This window comes from Trachurus japonicus, chromosome 17 (genome assembly GCF_045865225.1).
Source record: "Trachurus japonicus isolate A0001 chromosome 17, Traja_1.0".
In the NCBI taxonomy this organism is placed as follows: Eukaryota; Metazoa; Chordata; class Actinopteri; order Carangiformes; family Carangidae; genus Trachurus; species Trachurus japonicus.
In genome coordinates this window covers 26,455,558-26,473,739 of record NC_140923.1, presented here as the reverse complement: position 1 = coordinate 26,473,739, position 18,182 = coordinate 26,455,558, and the positions used below count along the sequence as shown (strand labels likewise).

At 41.8% G+C, this 18,182-nt stretch overlaps 2 protein-coding genes across 5 annotated transcripts; both read right to left on the bottom strand.

The window, feature by feature from the left end:
- Positions 1 to 1,497: 1,497 nt before the first annotated feature.
- Positions 1,498 to 7,138, bottom strand: LOC146970775 (uncharacterized). Of its 4 annotated transcripts, XM_085804162.1 has the most exons (9): positions 7,042 to 7,138; positions 4,559 to 4,708; positions 3,207 to 3,279; positions 3,144 to 3,167; positions 3,080 to 3,107; positions 2,853 to 2,989; positions 2,419 to 2,512; positions 1,791 to 2,128; positions 1,498 to 1,671 (listed from the first exon to the last, which is right to left on the bottom strand). In XM_085804162.1, the coding sequence occupies exons 1-8, from the start codon at positions 7,121 to 7,123 to the stop codon at positions 1,982 to 1,984; spliced, it is 735 nt and encodes a 244-aa protein (XP_085660288.1). In that variant the 5' UTR covers positions 7,124 to 7,138; the 3' UTR covers positions 1,498 to 1,671; positions 1,791 to 1,981. The 4 variants fall into 4 exon arrangements, with proteins under 4 accessions (XP_085660288.1, XP_085660284.1, XP_085660286.1 ...); XM_085804158.1 differs by having other exon boundaries at positions 3,144 to 3,279; XM_085804160.1 differs by having other exon boundaries at positions 2,419 to 2,509; positions 3,144 to 3,279.
- Positions 7,139 to 13,256: 6,118 nt separating this feature from the next.
- LOC146970774 (neuromedin-U receptor 1-like) lies at positions 13,257 to 17,943 on the bottom strand. Its single transcript, XM_085804781.1, has 3 exons — positions 17,225 to 17,943; positions 16,404 to 16,637; positions 13,257 to 15,559 (listed from the first exon to the last, which is right to left on the bottom strand). Exons 1-3 carry the CDS (start codon positions 17,910 to 17,912, stop codon positions 15,207 to 15,209), a joined length of 1,275 nt encoding a protein of 424 aa, XP_085660907.1. The 5' UTR covers positions 17,913 to 17,943; the 3' UTR covers positions 13,257 to 15,206.
- Positions 17,944 to 18,182: the final 239 nt, after the last annotated feature.

Below are 18,182 nucleotides of genomic sequence, written 5' to 3'. Positions count from 1 at the left end.
ATCTATTAATGCTATGTATTTAATAGATAGTGTTTACAGAGGCTAATTGTAATTAGGGTCCGGGCAGCACAGCTGCCAGGACACTATTGTATTCCTAGGAATTCTTCTTCTTCTTCTTCTTCTTCTTCTTCTTCTTCTTCTTCTTCTTCTTCTTCTTCTTCTTCTTCTTCTTCTTCTTCCAAGGAAGTCATACTTCCCATGGGCGAAAACTCACCAAACTTCACAGAAACATCCGACCCCATGCCAGATTCACTCAACTCCAAGGACATGTGCCCCCCCCCCTCCTAGGGGGGGCACAATAAGCGTTTAAATTTAAAAACTTTAAAAATTCCTACCAAACCAACGGTAGATGCTACAGTTTTGAAACTTCACCACAATGTAGCCTCAATACTGCTGAAACTTTTGTCCACTTAAACTCATTACAAATTATGAAGTCCATCACTCTGTTTTTTTCAATAACTGTAAAACTTTTAAAATGTATCTCCTCCCACAATTTTTGCTCAATTGTCACCAAACTTGCTACAGAGCATCTCCAGACCGTCCTCCACAAAACTTGTTTCTCAGATTTTTGATTAATCAAAAATTGAGCCTACAGTGCTCACTCATTGCTCACTCATTCATGGATGTTGTTTCTTGTCATGCCAACTGCCAGGATGTAGGGCTGCCTCCGCTGGGCTGGACCAGAGTGCTCCTGAAGGCTGCGACCCGCCTGCAAGATAACAATCAAAAGTATAACTACGCTATACATCATTTTTTTTATGGATAAGTCAGACAGAAATCTGATAGCACAGTTGGAGAATCACTTCAAAAGGAAAAAGAAAAGAAAAAATAATTAATCAAAATTTTAATTAAAGATGTAAATGAATTTATGTTAATTGCTATTTATAATATTATAAAAATGAGTTTATATGTATTGCTATTAATAAAGTACCGCAATTATAAAAATGTGTTTATATTTATTGCCAACAGATTAAGTAAACCCTCTTAACTATATTCTTAGATTCAGATATTTGCTGACTGAAATTTACTTTATCCAGTATGTTGTCATGCTACCCCATCTTGTGACTCTCTCTCCCTGTGAGAAAATACACTTGGGAAAGTCCCTTTGTATCAAGAGAAATGATAATTGGTCAAAACATTCATTTGTTTTTGGAGTGTGGATTCCACTCGTTGATATTGGATTGTTTCAAAATGGAAATCAGGATACACTAACCTTATGAAACTTCACTACATGATCCACAGCTTCCCGGATACTGATCTTCACGGCTCCCTTCTTTCCACTTGGTGGCAGGAGGTAGACCAGCAGGAGGATTGAGGCCATGTCACTATCCCAACCTGAGAAGAGGGGAGGAGAAACTCTAATTTCAGCATGAGATGCACCTGACAAATCAATATAAACATTCATATGGCTCTTGTCAATAAAAAATCAGCACAACCACGTCACAGTCAATACAATAAGACAACATTTGAAATGGTGGGACCTCGTCATGGTGGGACCTCGTCATCCTCATCAGGGTTCTCGTCTGCAGACTGAATGAGATAGTCAAGCTGGGGTGTCTTACTGAGGTTTTTGTCTTGCTCGATTACTTTCGCCTTCAGGAGTGTTCCCCACTTCTCCAAGAATTTTGATGAAGTCTCTGCTCCAAACAACAGCTCAAAGTCTTGTAGAACCTAAAGGAGAAGAAGCAAGTGCAGGTGTACTTGATTATGGTGGCAATGGAAGGAAGTTACCATTTTCATCTTTACAAAGCTGTTATTGATGGAAATTAACATAATTCATGTGAACTTACAAGGCCTTTTGTGTCAAGGAACCTTGGGAAAACTGTAAGCACTGTGCTGCATCGCTCAGGATCATGGATCAACTTTTGTCTGTGTTGGAAGGTTGCTCTCATTTTTATCAAGATCTGTTCTTTGTCTGTGCTGTGTTTCAGTAGAGATACGGCCTCGCAGCATTGGTCTCCCTCCAGCTGTTGCTCTTCAGTTACTTCCCTCTCCAACAACTGCTGTCTGAAGTTTGAGAGCTCCTTCTCCGAACTCCACTGTTACTGCCGCCGCTGAGTTCTCGCTGTGTGTTTTTGAGCTTCCAGGCAATGTAGCCCTCGTTGCTATCTGCATCATAGAAATGCTCCTAAAAACAATGTTGAAAAAAAATTAAGAAATTTAAGCATGATTAGACACCTAGTGAAAGGAACTATAAGATGGAAAATTCATCAAAACATTATTCATTTATCAACAAAATGTACAAACAAAATATTGCTCTTAACACAGTACTGAATTGACTGTCATTTTCAAGAATGTTAATTGCCCCCCTTGCTGCCTGCACAAGGAAACCTGTCTCTATTGCTCCTATGAAACAACAATATTTTTATTATTATAATTTGAAAAGTTGGTTAACTTCTCTTTAAAATATATACTCACATAGCCCATTTTCGAGTAGGGATCTTTTAGAGAAGGGAACAGTGTCACAATCCCCAATGCATATTGTGTTCTTTTGTCCTTTGGCGGAGCTCTTCTGTGGGGGTAAACGATAGGTTGCATTGACAGGGAAAAGGCTGTATGACAATTTACAATGGGGACCATAGACATGTCAACTCAAATAAACTACTAAACAATATACAAGTTGCATGGATAAGGCTGTGTATGTCTTGCAGATGGGTAATGATTTTTTTAGATTAGAATATTGATATTTTCATGGCATTACTTAGCCATATGATGCAAGGCCACAGTTTACTGGTCATTGTTGTCCTTTACTGATAATCTCATTTGATTACAACCACCTGTTTTTTTATGAACAATCAAATACTATGAATATACTCTTGACTGAGTTGTGCACCATGAAGCATTTGACTTACCCATACTTTTCCAACATATCAGCGACAACAATGTTGACAAGTTCACGGCGTGTTTGATCCTTCATCTCTCCTTTTGTTGCATATTCTTTAAGTATTTTCTCCCCTCCAGGCTTTTGTTCCAGAACTCTCTTGACAAGCTTAAAAACAAATAAAAATAAGCCAAACAAAAAATTTTGATGTCAAAAACACATTTAGAACATGGCAAAAGAATGTACAAAAAAACTCACCTCTTTGGCCTGTGAAGAACTGTCATCAATGTGCTGACTTTTTTGGGACTTTGGAATGCCATCATCAATGCATGGTCTTTTTGGAGACGTCAGAAAGATGTCATCAATGTAATGTCTTTTTGGAGACATCAGAAAAGTATCACTCTCTGATGAGCGTGATGATAGTGACAAGGCGTCTGTGCATGAAGATGCAGGAGAGTCTGAAAAGAGGGAGCACATCATTTTCAAAATCATGTTTTACTAATGATTTCATTAATTGACCCACAGTTTCAATTAAGAGTAGGTGAGAGCATGAGAACGAGTTTCAGTCTACAAGTACTTGGGATTTTACTTGGATGAAAATCTGTCTTTTAAATATCATATTGAGTGTCTTACAAAGAAACTCAGGGTTAAATTTGGTTTCTATTATAGAAACAAAAGTTGTTTCTCCTTTAATGCGAGAAAAAGACTGATTCAGGCAACTTTTGTATCAATACTTGACTATGGTGATATCTTATACATGCATGCAAATCTCTCCTCTCTGAAAATGCTGGATTCGGTGTATCATGCAGCATTAAGATTTGTAACAGATTTAGGTTTTCGTACTCATCACTGTCGTCTTTATGAGAGTGTTGGCTGGCCTTCTCTGTACAATCGTAGATGGGAACACTGGTATTGTTTTCTTTATAAGGCCGTCCTGTGTGACTTGCCTCCTTATTTGTGTTCTCTCTTGGTTCCTAAAGTCAACACCAGAAGCTGTCGTCTCAGGCACGATAGATCGATAATGTATACTATTCCTCGTACACGGACTGTCTTTGGGGAAAGTGCCTTCAGAGCATTCGCACCCTCGTCCTGGTATAAATTACAGAGTCATCTTAAATTGGATTATCTCCCAAGTATGGAAGATTTTAAAGCTAGGATCAAGGACTATTTGACTACTGAATGCACATGTCCTCTCACCGAACGCAGCTGGTGATTATAATGTATTGATGCGATTTGCTGTTATTGTTTTAGCTGTTTTTATGTTTGTTTTGTTGATGTTGTCTAAATGTGGATGTACTGTGCTGCTTTCTTGGCCAGGACCCCCTTGAAAAAGAGATTCTGAATCTCAATGGGATTATTCCTGGTTAAATAAAGGTTAAATAAAAAAAATAAAATAAAAAGATGGTAAAACTGTGCATCTGTTTTTGTTTTTTAATACCAGTAATAGGCTACAATCAGTTTTTGTGGTTGATACGGCCACATATCAAGCAATTTAGTCCATGACAGTCTACTAGTTGGTAACTGAGTGCTCAGGTCAGTATTCTAACTTGTCATGTTTCATAGGTAAATGGATCGGTTCTGAAAACAATGAAAAACAAATTCTAACTTATTGAAAAAATTAAATTTAAACAGGATATTGCTGAGAACCAATAATTTTTGTGTTGTAAAGTCCATTTCAATGGTTACACGATAATTCTGTAACCTTGCAAAGTACAATTTGATCAAATGACCATTTACCACCAGTAACTGAAAGAGTGTCAACAATGGTCCACAGGATGTCGGTTTTTTCCTCCAGAATGTCACTGAAGACCTCTTCATCGACCTCTGTTCCAGTGTCATCCAGCACATATGTATCTTTTTCAGTGGGTATACTGAACTTCATTTTAGCTTTGAATACAGAAAAAAAAAATTAAATAAAGCTTGGGGTGCATTATTGTTCATCTTACTACCACATACACAGGACAAAGTGGGAAATAAAGTTTTTAGTTTAGTCTTAAAGCAGAACTTTGCAAGTCGGCCGGAAATAGCTCGCTCCTTCGTTGGTTTCTCTTTTTTTCCCTCTCCGGAGCTCCCCCACAGTTCTGGGAGGCACATGTCACTGTCGTAAAACCTCGCCGCCGCCACCTCCTCCACCCCCCTACACGTGCTTGTGTTTACTGCTGTTTGCTAAGCCCTGCTAACACCGAGCTAACGCTATGCTAACACGGAGCTAACGCTAACACGGAGCTAACGCTAATACAGCCACACACAGGCACAAAGACACAGACATACACACACAGGAATAAAGGTTCCAAAACGCGAAGGTGTGTGTGTGTGTGTCATGATGTATTACATTATCTTATTGAGAGTGAGGAGTCACGTGACGATGGTCGGCCATGATGGAAGGAGACGCTATCGGTTGCCAGGGGCAACGTCATCAGAACAGCACAGAGACGGACTAAATTCTAGCTCTTTTTTGCGCCAACAGATCAACAAATTACTAGAAAGAATAAGGAGAAAGTAAATCACTGAAGCAGTTTTTAACACAGCAGTGATTTCCGGCATTGTAAAACAGTAAATTACGGAGTAGACGATTTTGTTTTGCCCATAGACTAGTAAGGCTGTTGCCACCGGAATCCTTCCATCATGGCGGAGAAGGGGGGCGGGGCTCTGACATGGATGTATTGGGGCTCTGAGCTGTGACGACAACTCCTCACTCTCAATAGAGGGATTATCAGTCTACGTCACTGACGTTCTACTGCGCATGTCGCCTGCAGAAAGAGAGCAGCAAGAGCCGTGATCATGTCTTTTTGTGCTGTTAGTTGCACTAATTGTTTTGATAAAAATAACAAAACGCGCCAATTTTACAGAATACCGTCAACTCGCACCCCTTTCAAGGCAACAAGAGAGAAAATAGTACATTGGCGATTCATTTTGAGCAATATAACATGTTAGATACGTTGGTCTGAATGGTGATGAAGCTGTATATGCCCACAGGCACAGCTGTAGAACTGCAGCGAATGAGTTGTGAAATGTTTACTACAATAACGACAGTGACTGAAGACGAGCTCACATACTAATGGAAAGCAAGCTGAGATTAATCAATGTTAAGATATATTGTTTTAAATTACCGGTACAGTACATACTCAGTCATGCACGTAACGTTACAGTTGCGTTATGCAGTTGTTCCAGACTTTAGACATGTCCGTCCTCTTCCCTCGTCTCTGACCAGGCAGCATCAGTCCTCACAGACACTGAGTTTTTTAATCCTGAGTGTTTTCCTGAACATGATTGTGTGTTAAATAGTGTTGTTTTTACCGATAACCACCGCTGCTCTGAGTGTCCGTAGCTTGTCCCGTGGCTGAGTTGCCGTTGCCGCGGTACAAACTCGATCCTCCGTCCTGACGTTTGTTTTTTTTCTTCCTGCCGTTATAAAACTATAAAACAGTCTATGTATAAAACACACACTACATCAGTAGGTGATAAACTGTTGTAGTAGGCTGACAGCATCGCTAGCTAACACCGCTTTGACTACACTAGATCCATGGAGGTAACTATGACAACCGGTTCTTTCTGCAGTCAGGTTGCGCACGCATCCTGACTTGTTGGTAAACAGATAATCCCTCTATAAAAGACCCATGGTGTGTGTATCTGTGTTAGCATTAGCTCCCCGTTAGCCACAAGCTGAACTTCATCAGTAAACATTTCATGTTTCCATGGTTTCCTCCGACTTTCCGAACTCAAACCAATCACGATTCGTGACATGCATGACGTCATATGCGTTCTTATCTCGTACTGCCGTAAGGCAGTTTCTCGCGATACTTCTATCCATTGACGAGATTTGTAACACCGAGACGGACGACTGATCTTGCAAGTGCGGTTTTCAGCCAGTGGGGGGGGGGTGAGCGCATTGGCCTAGACCCCATTCACTTCATAACAGGTCACTCAACCATCACAGTGACTCTGAGCCACAATAATTACAGCCCAAATCCTGCATAGTTCTGCTTTAATGGGCCACAGCACTGTAGACTAGCATGATGCCAAAAAGAAAAGAAAGCAGTTTCCAGAGTTGATTCCGGTACTGAGGAAAAATGATTAAAGTTAAAGCAAAATATGTCTTTAAAACCTTACTGTGGCCAGCTGCAAGTATATCTCTTATTGGAGTTAGGAATGGCTGTTCATTGCCCAATGACACAATCTACCTATCTTTTAGGCTACAAAAAGCAGAGACATTAACTTACCCTCCTTGAGAAAGTCCGAGTGTGAGGCTCCATTTAGTTTGATGTACTTCTTCTTCCCTTTGTATTGCACTTTGAACAGCATTGCTGCAGACCTCCCACAACTACAACACAAACATACAATTAGTGTAATGTCAGTGGACACAGTGCAAAGTCAGGCTTACTTTAGCTAACTTTAAACCAATTCTGTGTTTTCTTTGTCAAATAACCTGCTTTACCGTGGCTAACATTACAAACACAATATTAATTCTGATAAATTTAACATTTGTAGTGACTTTACAACTGATATAGCAAGTTAGCTATGTCATGTTCGTGTTCCAAGGATGAGGCCGTGTTGATAGCAAGTAACTTAGTTTAATGTCTCACGTTCTCAACAACATACATGTGGCTCAATGCAGTCTTGCTCTGCTCTGTTATATGATACGGTAAGCTGACTACAAACCAGTACTGCAGCCTAGCGGTCAACCATGTAATAACATCCAATCATAACAAGCTAAACTAAATTGAAACCGTGTTTGCCTATTAACGTTAGCGTTTTTAGTTATTTATGGTAAATTACTTTTGAGGATTGAAATACTTGATATTTCGCATTATTTATTCACTTTATAGTTTCTTACCTGCCGTCCCGCGAGCTGTACTCTGTCTGGCAGTCGTCAGTTAGTGCCGTTGCTGCTGCACTCCAGGAGAGCTCAGAGCATGTGACTGGATTCAACCAATGAGAGGGCTTGGAGAGCTGATGACGAAATCGAAACCTAACTCTCGGTGCGGCCGGGAAAGACTCAATCAAGCAATAGACTCTGAGGGAGTCCATCATTGTAAAATAAACACTACAATAACTCTACACTAACACTATTCATAGAGGAACACCACAGAGAGATGGTGCAACCTGAGAAGTGTAGGCCTACTTTGTGCCCATTTGACACCAAAGTGTAAAATTTCTACTCTCGTCATCAAAACTCTGGGATTTTAACTCTCTGGCATTTGCTGAGCCTGTGCAAATTTAAAAAGTGAATTAGCTTGTCAATTAAAAGATGTGGCTGGATAGTATTAAAAGCTGAGGAGAAGTCTAAAAACAACAATCTAGCATGAGCTTTTGTCCCTTCAAGGTGGCGGTAGCCTACAGAAGGTGTAGCAGTGTGGTGGTAGCATCCTCTACACCAGCGTTTCTCAAACTTTTTTCAGTCACGGCACCTTTCAAAAGTGCATAAAATCTCACGGCACCCCTGTGTAAAATATAATTCAAAATGACACTGCATAGCCTAAATGTAAATGTCCTGTTTATTTAGACGGGACAGTATTATTTAACAGAGCATAATACAAACTGTGAAGTGCATAGGTGCCTCTGTAGCCTACATATGCACACACACACACACACACACACACACACACACACACAATAATCTGCAATGTGAGAGGAAGAGAGAAAGGTCTACATGCGCGCAGCGCGCAGGCACGTGTAGCGGTTTTGGTACTCATCCTTGCGTTGTGTAGTTTTAACATTCGAGTCAGACCTTCACCGTTGGCAACCTCGCCGTTTATTGTGCACACATGGACTGACCTGGCAGAGAAATCCACATTTACAGTCAGTCCAGCTCTTCTTTTCTCACACACACACACATACACGGCAGGGAAATAGCATAGTCCGACTGCCTAAACATTCTCAAAACTAACATAAAATAACACAAAGCATACCTGGCAGAGAAATCCACATTTATAGTCAGTCCAGCTCTTCTTTTCTCACACACACACACACATACACGGCTGAAAAATGTAAAATGAAAGGGAAGTGCAGGTTAGCTAACACGTGTAACCCTAGCCATGTTGTAAACAGAAATAAAAGAAAAACACCGTCAACTTTATATGGAAAAGGACATGCTTGACCGTTCGGAAGCTATATGCTTAAGAAATACAACTTAAACCACCCCTTAGCATTGAAATTAAAGTAATTAACATGAAACAATAGCGGAGCTCGTAGCTTGTGCACCTACCAGGGAAATAGCATACTGTAGTCCGACTGCGGCTACCCCCGGGGGGCACGACCCTAATCCGCAGGGGCAATGCATTTAATTACCATAGGAAAAACAAGTTTGTGTTGTGTGGTGAGTTTTTTATGGCAAGTGGAATCAACTTATCTTTTAACTCCGTTACACACGCGCTCAAATGAAAATCCACCGGCGGTCTCCGCTCCGTTCTTACTCCGTTGTGAACAATCAGAGAGTTTCCACCGTGTGCACTGCAGAGTGTTTTTATACATCAAACGCACCTGAGTCGGAACAGAGCGGACACAGATCCACTGGAGAGAGGAGGGGGTGTGACTCACCATCAACGGGAGACGTGTGCCTACAACGCATTTTTTTCATAGTGTCCGGTGGTCACGGCCCCTACTGCTCTGAGTACCCGTGTCCACGGAGCAGTCTCTCTCTCTCTCTCTCTCTCTCTCTCTCTCTCTCTCAGAACGCTGCTGAAATGAGCCGCTGTTCCAAAAGTTGAACATATTTCAACTCTGAGTGCTCTGAGCGCCGCGACAAAAAAAGGAAGCGCTGAGTAAAGTAGACGCCCAGAGCGCTAAAAGGGCGTCCGGACACAGCCCTTTGCATATGTAAAGAGAATGTATTCTATGTCAGAAGAGGTATTTTTTTCATGGCACCCTTGACGCAGTCAGTCGGCACCCCGGTGTGCCGCGGCACCCACTTTGAGAAAGGCTGCTCTACACCTCTGCCACACCTGTAAGCGAACTGCATGGGATCAAGGAGTGACTCCACCTGTGTTTGAACCTCTTGTTTAATAATTTTTTCTAGTGTTTTCATAATTAAAGAGGTCAATGCTACAGGCCTAAATTCATTTAATGTTGCTGGGTTTTTCGTCTTTGCTACAGGAACAATGGTGGCATGTTTCCATAAATTAGGCACCTTCTATTGCTGAAGAGATAAACTAAAAATAAAATGAAAAATGCTACTAAGCTGTTCAGCACAGGTTGCCAGAACCTTGCCACCTATATTGTCTGGCCCAGGACTCTTGCTTGGCTTGGTTTGTCTAAAGTATTTTTCCAGACTTTTGATATCAATAACAAAAGCAGGAGGGGCTCTAGTGTTGCTCTTTAATACATTATGTGATTCACTGAAATCCATATGATCAAACCTTAAATAAAATTTATTAAGCTCATCAGCTAACTGTTTGTCTGAATTGTAACCAGGCAGGGCAATATTACTGTTGCCTTTGTGGCTTAACCCCGTCATAGTTTTCATGCCATGCCACGCTTGCCTCAAATTATTGCTGCCCAACTCGGCTTCAATTTTGTCTCTATACCTAAGTTTTGATTTTTTAAATTTCTAATCTGATCTCCTTTTTGGTTTCTTTCACTTCAGAATCATTTCCCTCATTGAAAGCTATTTTCCTTTTATTTATCAGACCCTTAAGTGCGGGTGAAGCCCACGGTTTATTGTTAGGAAAAACCCTTACAGTCTTTTGGGGAATGACAGTGTCTTCACAAAAGGAAATATAACTACACACAATGTCTGTTAACTCATGAATGTTGTCCGAGGACTCAGAGAACACTGACCAGTCTGTGCAGTCAAAGTACCTGTTACGACCCCCTCGTGTCTAGGGGAGTGGGAGAGATAACAAAACGAATGCGCAGGGAAGCAAGTGAAAATAGTACATGGATTTATTGAGTAAACAATGTAAATAACGTAACAAGATAATGGGGACGTAGCAAGTGGCGTCAAATCAATAACAAAACAAAACAAAGATAGCTGAGGATCAAACGGAATACAAAAAGAGGACGCCACCCATAATCTAAAATAAAAATATAAGAAAACAAGGGGGAAAAGCAATCCCCAAACAAAGACAAAGCAAACGAAGGAACAAGGGGTGGGGCAGACAGCCACGTGCAGACTGTGCCCCCTGAACTGGTCTTCCGGCCGGCTTATAAAGCATCCAGGCTTCCGGCTTCCGGCATGGACGAGATATGACGAGGGATGCACGATGACGCAGGACACACGTGACGCCAGCAGCGCACACAGGGACCTGGGCAAAGACAGAGCAACACACATACACAAACACACCTATACCCATAACAGCACCCTTGCAGAGCAAGAGAAGAGTCCTCGTTCCAGACCTTGACCTGCCTTTTGTGCACCTTCTCCCTCCTCAGCACAGTCTTATAGACAGGTAAAAGATGCACAGTGTTATGATCTGAAGATCCAAGGGCAGGACCCGCCACAGACTTATAGGCTCTCTTTATGGAGCCATAACAGACGTTTTGTTATGGCGCGTATGACAATTGACATACTGATGGATTACTGATGTGTCACTGTTTCATGTTTTTGCTGAAACCCCCCCACATTAAAGGGATAGTTCAACGTTTTGGCTAATTTGCCTATTGCCATAATCCCTATAGTCTCTGCCCCACGGAGCTCAAAACAACATGCACCGATAATAAAGGTAGCTAATGAACTAATACGCCTGTTGCCATAATCCCTATGGTCATAGGGGTACTATGACTATAAGGATTATGGCAAAAAGGCGTATTTGCCATAATGTTGAACGATCCCTTTAAAGAGAGAAGTGAGCATGAACCCAAACAGCAAAGCTCTGAGCTATGACACTAGAACAATGAGCCAAGACAAAACAGGCTGAAGTCCTTCTGTGGCAGGTAAAATATAGCCTCGTAAACCAGCCTCTCGCGGAAATGCATTTCATTTCATTTCTCGGGAGAGTCTGGCCTCATCCCCCCTACAAGCGTTTGGGGTGGGCGGGAGCTGGGCGGGAGTAGTAGCAAAGACGGTTTAATATCTTTGGTGGTAGCGTTGACAGACAACCCCATTCAGCCAATCAGCAAGTTGGTGTAGTGACGGGGCTTTGCACCAGTTGGTCCCTGATTGGCCAACGTGCTGTGTCAATCACAGCGGGCGACGCTGATTGGCTCGGCCTTCTGAGGGTTTCAATCCAAACGCTTAGAATGGGGATGAGGCCAGACTCTCCCTCGGAATGAAATGAAATGCACTTCCGCGAGAGGCTGGTTTACGAGGCTAGGTAAAATATTCACTATACTATCATGGTTTAACATGTTAGCACAATCACTTTACTTTGGAGATGACAATTAAAACAGTTCATCATGAACAGCACATACCAAATTTATACCAAAGTCCATCTAACTGCAGTCAAGACATTTCCCTTAGTATCATAAAGGTCAACCTCAAGGCACTGGAGCACCAATCAGGAGCGCAATAAGGTCATTATGAAACCTCCTCTGGGAACCATGACAATCAATCTATTCAATAAATGTCAAGGTATCAACATCTGGACCGACCAACCAGCCTTGCATCCCCAGAGCCATGGCACTAACCCAGCTCAATCAGTCCACTTTAAAGTTTAATCTATGAAATTATTTGATGGTGTACAACCGATTTTGTTCCTGCTCAACTGTTGTGTAAGCTTCACTTCCCTGCTGGATATTGGGCTTTAGGTGTACAGTGCTCCTTTCACAGATCCTCCACTGATACTTGACTGAATTGTAAATTACAATTCAGTTTACAATTTGTAATCCATGGTGCTGGTGTATAGCGCTGTAGAGCCTCAGCACAGCATTGATGCGCTGCTCTCTTTTCACAACATCACGTCAAGTATGTCATCTCATTTCCTCTCAGCCCCTTTTCTCAACCACTTCTCTTATTAAGATGACCTTCAGTCTTTGGTCACAACACTCGTGTCACTCCCCGTTGTCACATGTAGGCTTGCACTCATCTTACTCTGAGATACTTCCTGCAGTGAGCCACACCTCCTCCTCCGCATCCCACTTGTTTATGATTAGTTCCTGTGCTTCTACATTTCCTGCTGTGCAAGAAGACTTCTGAGCAATGCGGTTGCCAGACCTTATCATCTGCTGCTTTCATGGAGGTGATCTATAAGTTTGCACTGACTGTGTCAATTATGTTTCCAAATCAAAAACTGTAACTCTCTACGCTTCATTATGTCGTAAGTCAAAACAAGTCAGGATTATGCATTAAGATTACTTACACAAATTACTGTAATATGCAGTTTGTGTCTGATGAAAACAAGTGATGTGAAGCCAATTCCTCCCCTTGATTGCACCAACAGTACCGAGCATCATATAGATTTTTTTTATTGCTTCTAATTTTGGTATTTTATGGTTTTCGACAGATCTCAGTTAATTTCTCTGAGTGAAATTCAAAATGAAATGCGTCATATTTCTCATTTGAATTGATTTGTACTTTAATTTCATAGCTCCCTGATTCAGTTCACGTAATTCCGTGAAGTTAAATGATACTGTCTGCCTCATATTGCTACATCAAAGAGCCATGGGTGGTGATAATAACTGTAGGCTACTGCTGAAATACCATTACTTGGGTGATATTGTGATTGAGGCTTTTAGATGAGTCTATTTGCAGAGGCAGTGGGTAAACAGCATAGTGTGTTATGGTGATGGGGGTTGTGGGTATGCTGACAGTCATTAGTGCTGGTGTGGCACACTGATAACACTGCGCCATTACACAGTGATTTGTCAGCATGTATCATTTAGCTCATTTCTTTGTGTCTTCCTTCTCATTTGTGTCTTTAATCCCCCTCCTCCCCCCCCATATTACTGACCCAGTGATGTCATCAAATCATAATTTTCATGTGTACAAATTACTTTCTTCTCTGCACTGTGTGTTGTCCAAAGCTGAGATGAGACAGCCCAGTGGAAAGCTTCTTGCGGCTCCTGGCACACCTCATTACCCATAAATAACTTGTATTGTAGCGGCAGCTCTTCAACCACAGTGTTTACACAGAAGACATTTCTGCCCTGGAGCTGCTTGCACTGTCGGAGTCTGAATATGAAAACAAGTGCAAAGGCTCATTATACTGATTTCCTTACAAGTTTAAACCAGAACAATAACTGTGGTGGTGCATGTTAACCACCAGTGCTGAGGTTCCAAACCAGGTCCTTCAATAGTCCTACTCCCATTTCAAGGGTACGTACACACATACATACACAGATACTGTCACAAGATAATAGAGAAAACATCATCCGACCGTGTTAATAAAATACTTGATAAATATTCACATGTCTTCTATACAAGTAATGCAAAAAATATTAAAGCAGCATATTGACACATAACAACAATAATAACCTGCTAGTGTATGTGATTCTTTAAACCTGAAAATAACCATTTCTAAAATCATGATGTTTGTTTTAATAACAAGGCTTTAAATAATATGTGAAATTACAAATATCATGTATTGTATGAGTAAATGCGGTTTTCAGAGAAATAGATGTGGGAACATGGCAAGTGGTGTATAAAATCATTGTGCCTCATGAATTTTCTGAATATAATTAAAGTACTTGGAAGGCACTATGAATACCATAGTCAACCATTTTATGATGATTCCACCTTTTCCCTTAATTAACTTTCATTTTCACCTCTGATTCATTCCCATGTAAGTGTTTGTTGCTTTTAGACAGGAGCCATTATGCATTCATTCTTTGCTCTGTCAGCGTGTTGATGTTGGCACTCGGAGCGGTACAGCAGTAAATGGACAAGCCTGTAAATGTTATGCTTCACATTATACAGTAAATACAATAAATACAGTTTCACAAATAGAAATGATTCACCTATGACACAGATGATGGGTTACATTCTCAGCGCGTAAATTGTCTCATTTATATGATAATTTCATCGTTCATCTGAGCTTTGACTGTGTCACCTTTTTGCTTCATTCAGGATGATGTCTTATTACTCCTCCGTCTAAATGGGATTTGGATTTCTGTACATATTACAGTCGAGAATGTGCAGCATGCAGGCATGCTTATTTTATTCTTAGGCGCGTCCTTTATGGTCACACAGTACATCTTTAACAATGTCTGTTCAACCCCTATCGCTCTGGGGGTAATATCCCTCTACTTGAGGCCAAGACTTTTTCATTTGAAGGTGTTTGCTTTCCACAAGTCTGCAGAACAGCTGAACCAGTCCTCATCCTAGATTTTTATTCTCAGTCTTTGATCTCTCTCGCAAGGAAGAAGAACTATCTTTCAAAAGAAATCCCTAATTTGTTGTGTTTGTCCAAAATCTCCTTTGGGCGTTCAGTTTGGATCAAGCCTAACATCTGTATAGCATCTGTAACACGTGACACCTCGTCCCTTTTATTTGTTGCATTTCTCCACCAAGTTATGTCTCTGTTAATTTGTCACCTGAATTATGTTCTTGGACCTCCTTTCGCACAGAATCGCTGGGTGTTTTCTCGCTCAAGGTGCTGCGTTGGGTCATCTGTAAGCTGGAGCGCATCTGCCACTTGTTAGAGTAGCACGTCAAGTGACTGAACATTTCTCTGAACCTGGTGGACATGAGGTTGTAGAGGATTGGATTGATGGCCGAGCTCAGGTAGAAGAAAACACCGGAGATGAGGTGGACGTGCCCGAAGATCTGGTTGTGCTGCTCGGATGAGGGGTTGATGTAGCTATACATCAAGCGGTCCACGTGGAAGGGGGCCCAGCAGAGGCCGAACACAACCACCAGCACACCTGGACCAGATGGGAAAATCACATGAGTCATAGTCGGCCACACTACAGGCAAACAACAGACACACAAGACAAGACTGAGACGGATGGACATGTAAGTTGAAAATAGTTGAATGCAAAAATACCACAAAAATATCTGGGAACAATGAGCGTTAAAGGGATAGTAGCATTTTTTTAAAAATGGGGTTGTATGATCTACAAATAGCCCCTAAGTACTTTAATTGCAGTAGAAGACTCTCAGCACTCCTCCCGTTAGCAGCGCCAGCCCATAGCCCTGCCCAGAGATTTACAACATAGTGTTGTGACCAGACCCAAAGAAACAGCCTATTTTCGTGGCCTAAAAGAGGTTTTACCTGAAAAAAAAAACACAGTTCCATTGTTCGCTATAATATAATTTTTCCAGCCCCTCAAAGTGCAGGAAAAACGCAGTTTTTATTTGGACCTAACCAACTGCTGATCGGCGGGCGCTAACCCTGGGCGGAGGGATACGTGAGTTGGTTAGGTCCAAATAAAAACTGTGTTTTTCCTGCACTTTGAAGGGCTGGAAAAAATTATATTATAGCGAACAATAGAACTGTGTATTTTTTTCCGCGTAAAACCTCTTTTAGGACGCGAAAATAGGCCGTTTCTTTGGGTCTATTCACAACAATGTATGTTGTAAATCTCTGGGCAGGGCTATGGGCTGGCGTTGCTAACAGGAGGATAGCAAAGAGTCTTCAACTGCAATTAAAGTACTTAGGGGCTATTTGTAGATCATACAACCCCACTTTAAAAAAAAATGCTACTATCCCTTTAACATGCACATTTTTTGAAATTGGTATAAATAAACAACTGAAACAACACTTACACAGCATCTTGGTGACTTGCACGTTGCGTTTGCTCAGCTTCCGTTCATGAGACCTGGAGAGACTTTCTGACCCAAAGCTGCACCTGTTGTTCACCGTGGTGACCACGTTCTCCCTGCGGAGCTGCAAGCCGATGAGCAGATAGAGAACACTAATTATCAGCATGGGGAGGAGGAAGAAGACCAGCGTGGAAATCAGGATGATCAGGTTGTACATCCACTTGGGCTGGACCAAATCTAAGGACGGAAGGCAAAGATTTGTCAGTAACATCATTATGCCTGGTCTGCATGGCTGTTACTGCCTCATAGGTCACTGCAAAACACCTTTTTTTTAGCCGTAAGATGGAAATCCCCGTCTGTAAGACTAGCATTTTGATCAAGGCTGAAATATCTCAATGTCTTTTTTATGGCTTGTCATAACACTTAGTGAAGTCTCTACTGAATTTTCAAATAAAATGTCTTAGATATAATGGATTCATTATTGTTGTTCAGACAATACTGGTGCCCAGAGGATGAATCCTAATGACTTTGGCAATTATTTTGACATCTTCTACGAGTACCTCGCAGTGAAATCTCTCAGACGATTATAAAATTGTTGAAACGTTTTGTTAAGCTTTGTTCCCCTGTGGATGAACTGTGATATCTTTAGGATTTCCTTTTTTAAAATCTAGCTCACATCAAGAGGTCCTATCTTTAATTTGTCCACTGTGTTGGTTTATGACCAAATAACTGCCAACTGTTGACCTACAGAGACGTTTGTGTTTAGTGCTAATTAGAAAATGTTAATATGTTGAGATGGCCAGAAAGGTAAACCGTCAACGTACGGCAGATAGCAGATCGAGGAAACTGTCGTCCAAACTCCGAAGGCAGCGCCACAATCCCTTGCAGACTGGTGTTCGGCACAGCACACAGCATGGAAAGAACCCACAGCATGATGATGACCCTTTTGACATGAGCACGCGTGGCCATGTGTTTGACTTGTAAGGGGTGGACAACCGCCACGTAGCGCTCCACGCTGAGCGCGGTGACATTGAGGATGGAGGCAAAGCAGACGGTCTCAAACAGAAAGGTCTTGAAGTAGCAGCCCCCCTCCCCGAACAGGAAGGGGTAGTTCTGCCACATGTCGTAGAGCTCCAGCGGCATGCCCAGCAGCAGCACCAGCAGGTCGGACACCGCCAGGCTCAGCAGGTAGTAGTTGGTGGGGGTCTGCATCACCCTGTAGCGTAAAATGACCACACAGGTCAAAGAGTTACCCAGGACGCCCACAATGAAGATGGTGAGGTAGGTGAGACAGATGGGGAAGAACTCAGGGGACCTCGAAGGCCCCAGCTTCTTGGACAGGTACTCCTCCTCGCTCAGACACAGCTCCTTCAGATCTTGTTCGGTAACATTGGACAATAACCAGGAGATGTTCATCCCACACAACGCGGCGGCCTCAGGGCATCCTGGATCAGTGAAAACTGTGGCACCAGTTGTGGAAAGAGCCTCGAGGGAACAGTTCAGCTCCAGCATGTTGGTGATTGGCAAGAGGGTTACTGCCTCTCTGAACCTAATGGGAAGAATAAAGATGAGAGAAGGCTGATTTTCCACCAGTTTTACACATTAAAGCTATGGTTGACATTGAGAAAGATTGAATATTATTATTAACATAATTTAGATGGTGGTTATGGCCCAGTATGATTTACAAATTGTGAAGAGCAAAAGGAACAAAACAAAATCCATTCTCTCTAGCGGCTACAGGACTGTAAAGAAAGTGACCAATCACAGCCATATGGTCCGTAT

Coding starts and splice junctions, on each gene's coding strand:
- LOC146970774 (XM_085804781.1), bottom strand. CDS start 17,912: ATGCTGGAGCTGAACTGTTCCCTCGAGGCTCTTTCCACAACTGGTGCC. Junction 16,638..17,224: donor TCCTCGATCTGCTATCTGCC/GTACGTTGACGG, acceptor TTCCGTCCTTAG/ATTTGGTCCAGCCCAAGTGG. Junction 15,560..16,403: donor GCAAGTCACCAAGATGCTGT/GTAAGTGTTGTT, acceptor CATCTGGTCCAG/GTGTGCTGGTGGTTGTGTTC.
- LOC146970775 (XM_085804158.1), bottom strand. CDS start 7,123: ATGCTGTTCAAAGTGCAATACAAAGGGAAGAAGAAGTACATCAAACTA. Junction 3,108..3,143: donor CCAAAAAGACCATGCATTGA/TGATGGCATTCC, acceptor AAGTCAGCACAT/TGATGACAGTTCTTCACAGG. Junction 2,990..3,079: donor GTTCTTCACAGGCCAAAGAG/GTGAGTTTTTTT, acceptor TTTGTTTTTAAG/CTTGTCAAGAGAGTTCTGGA.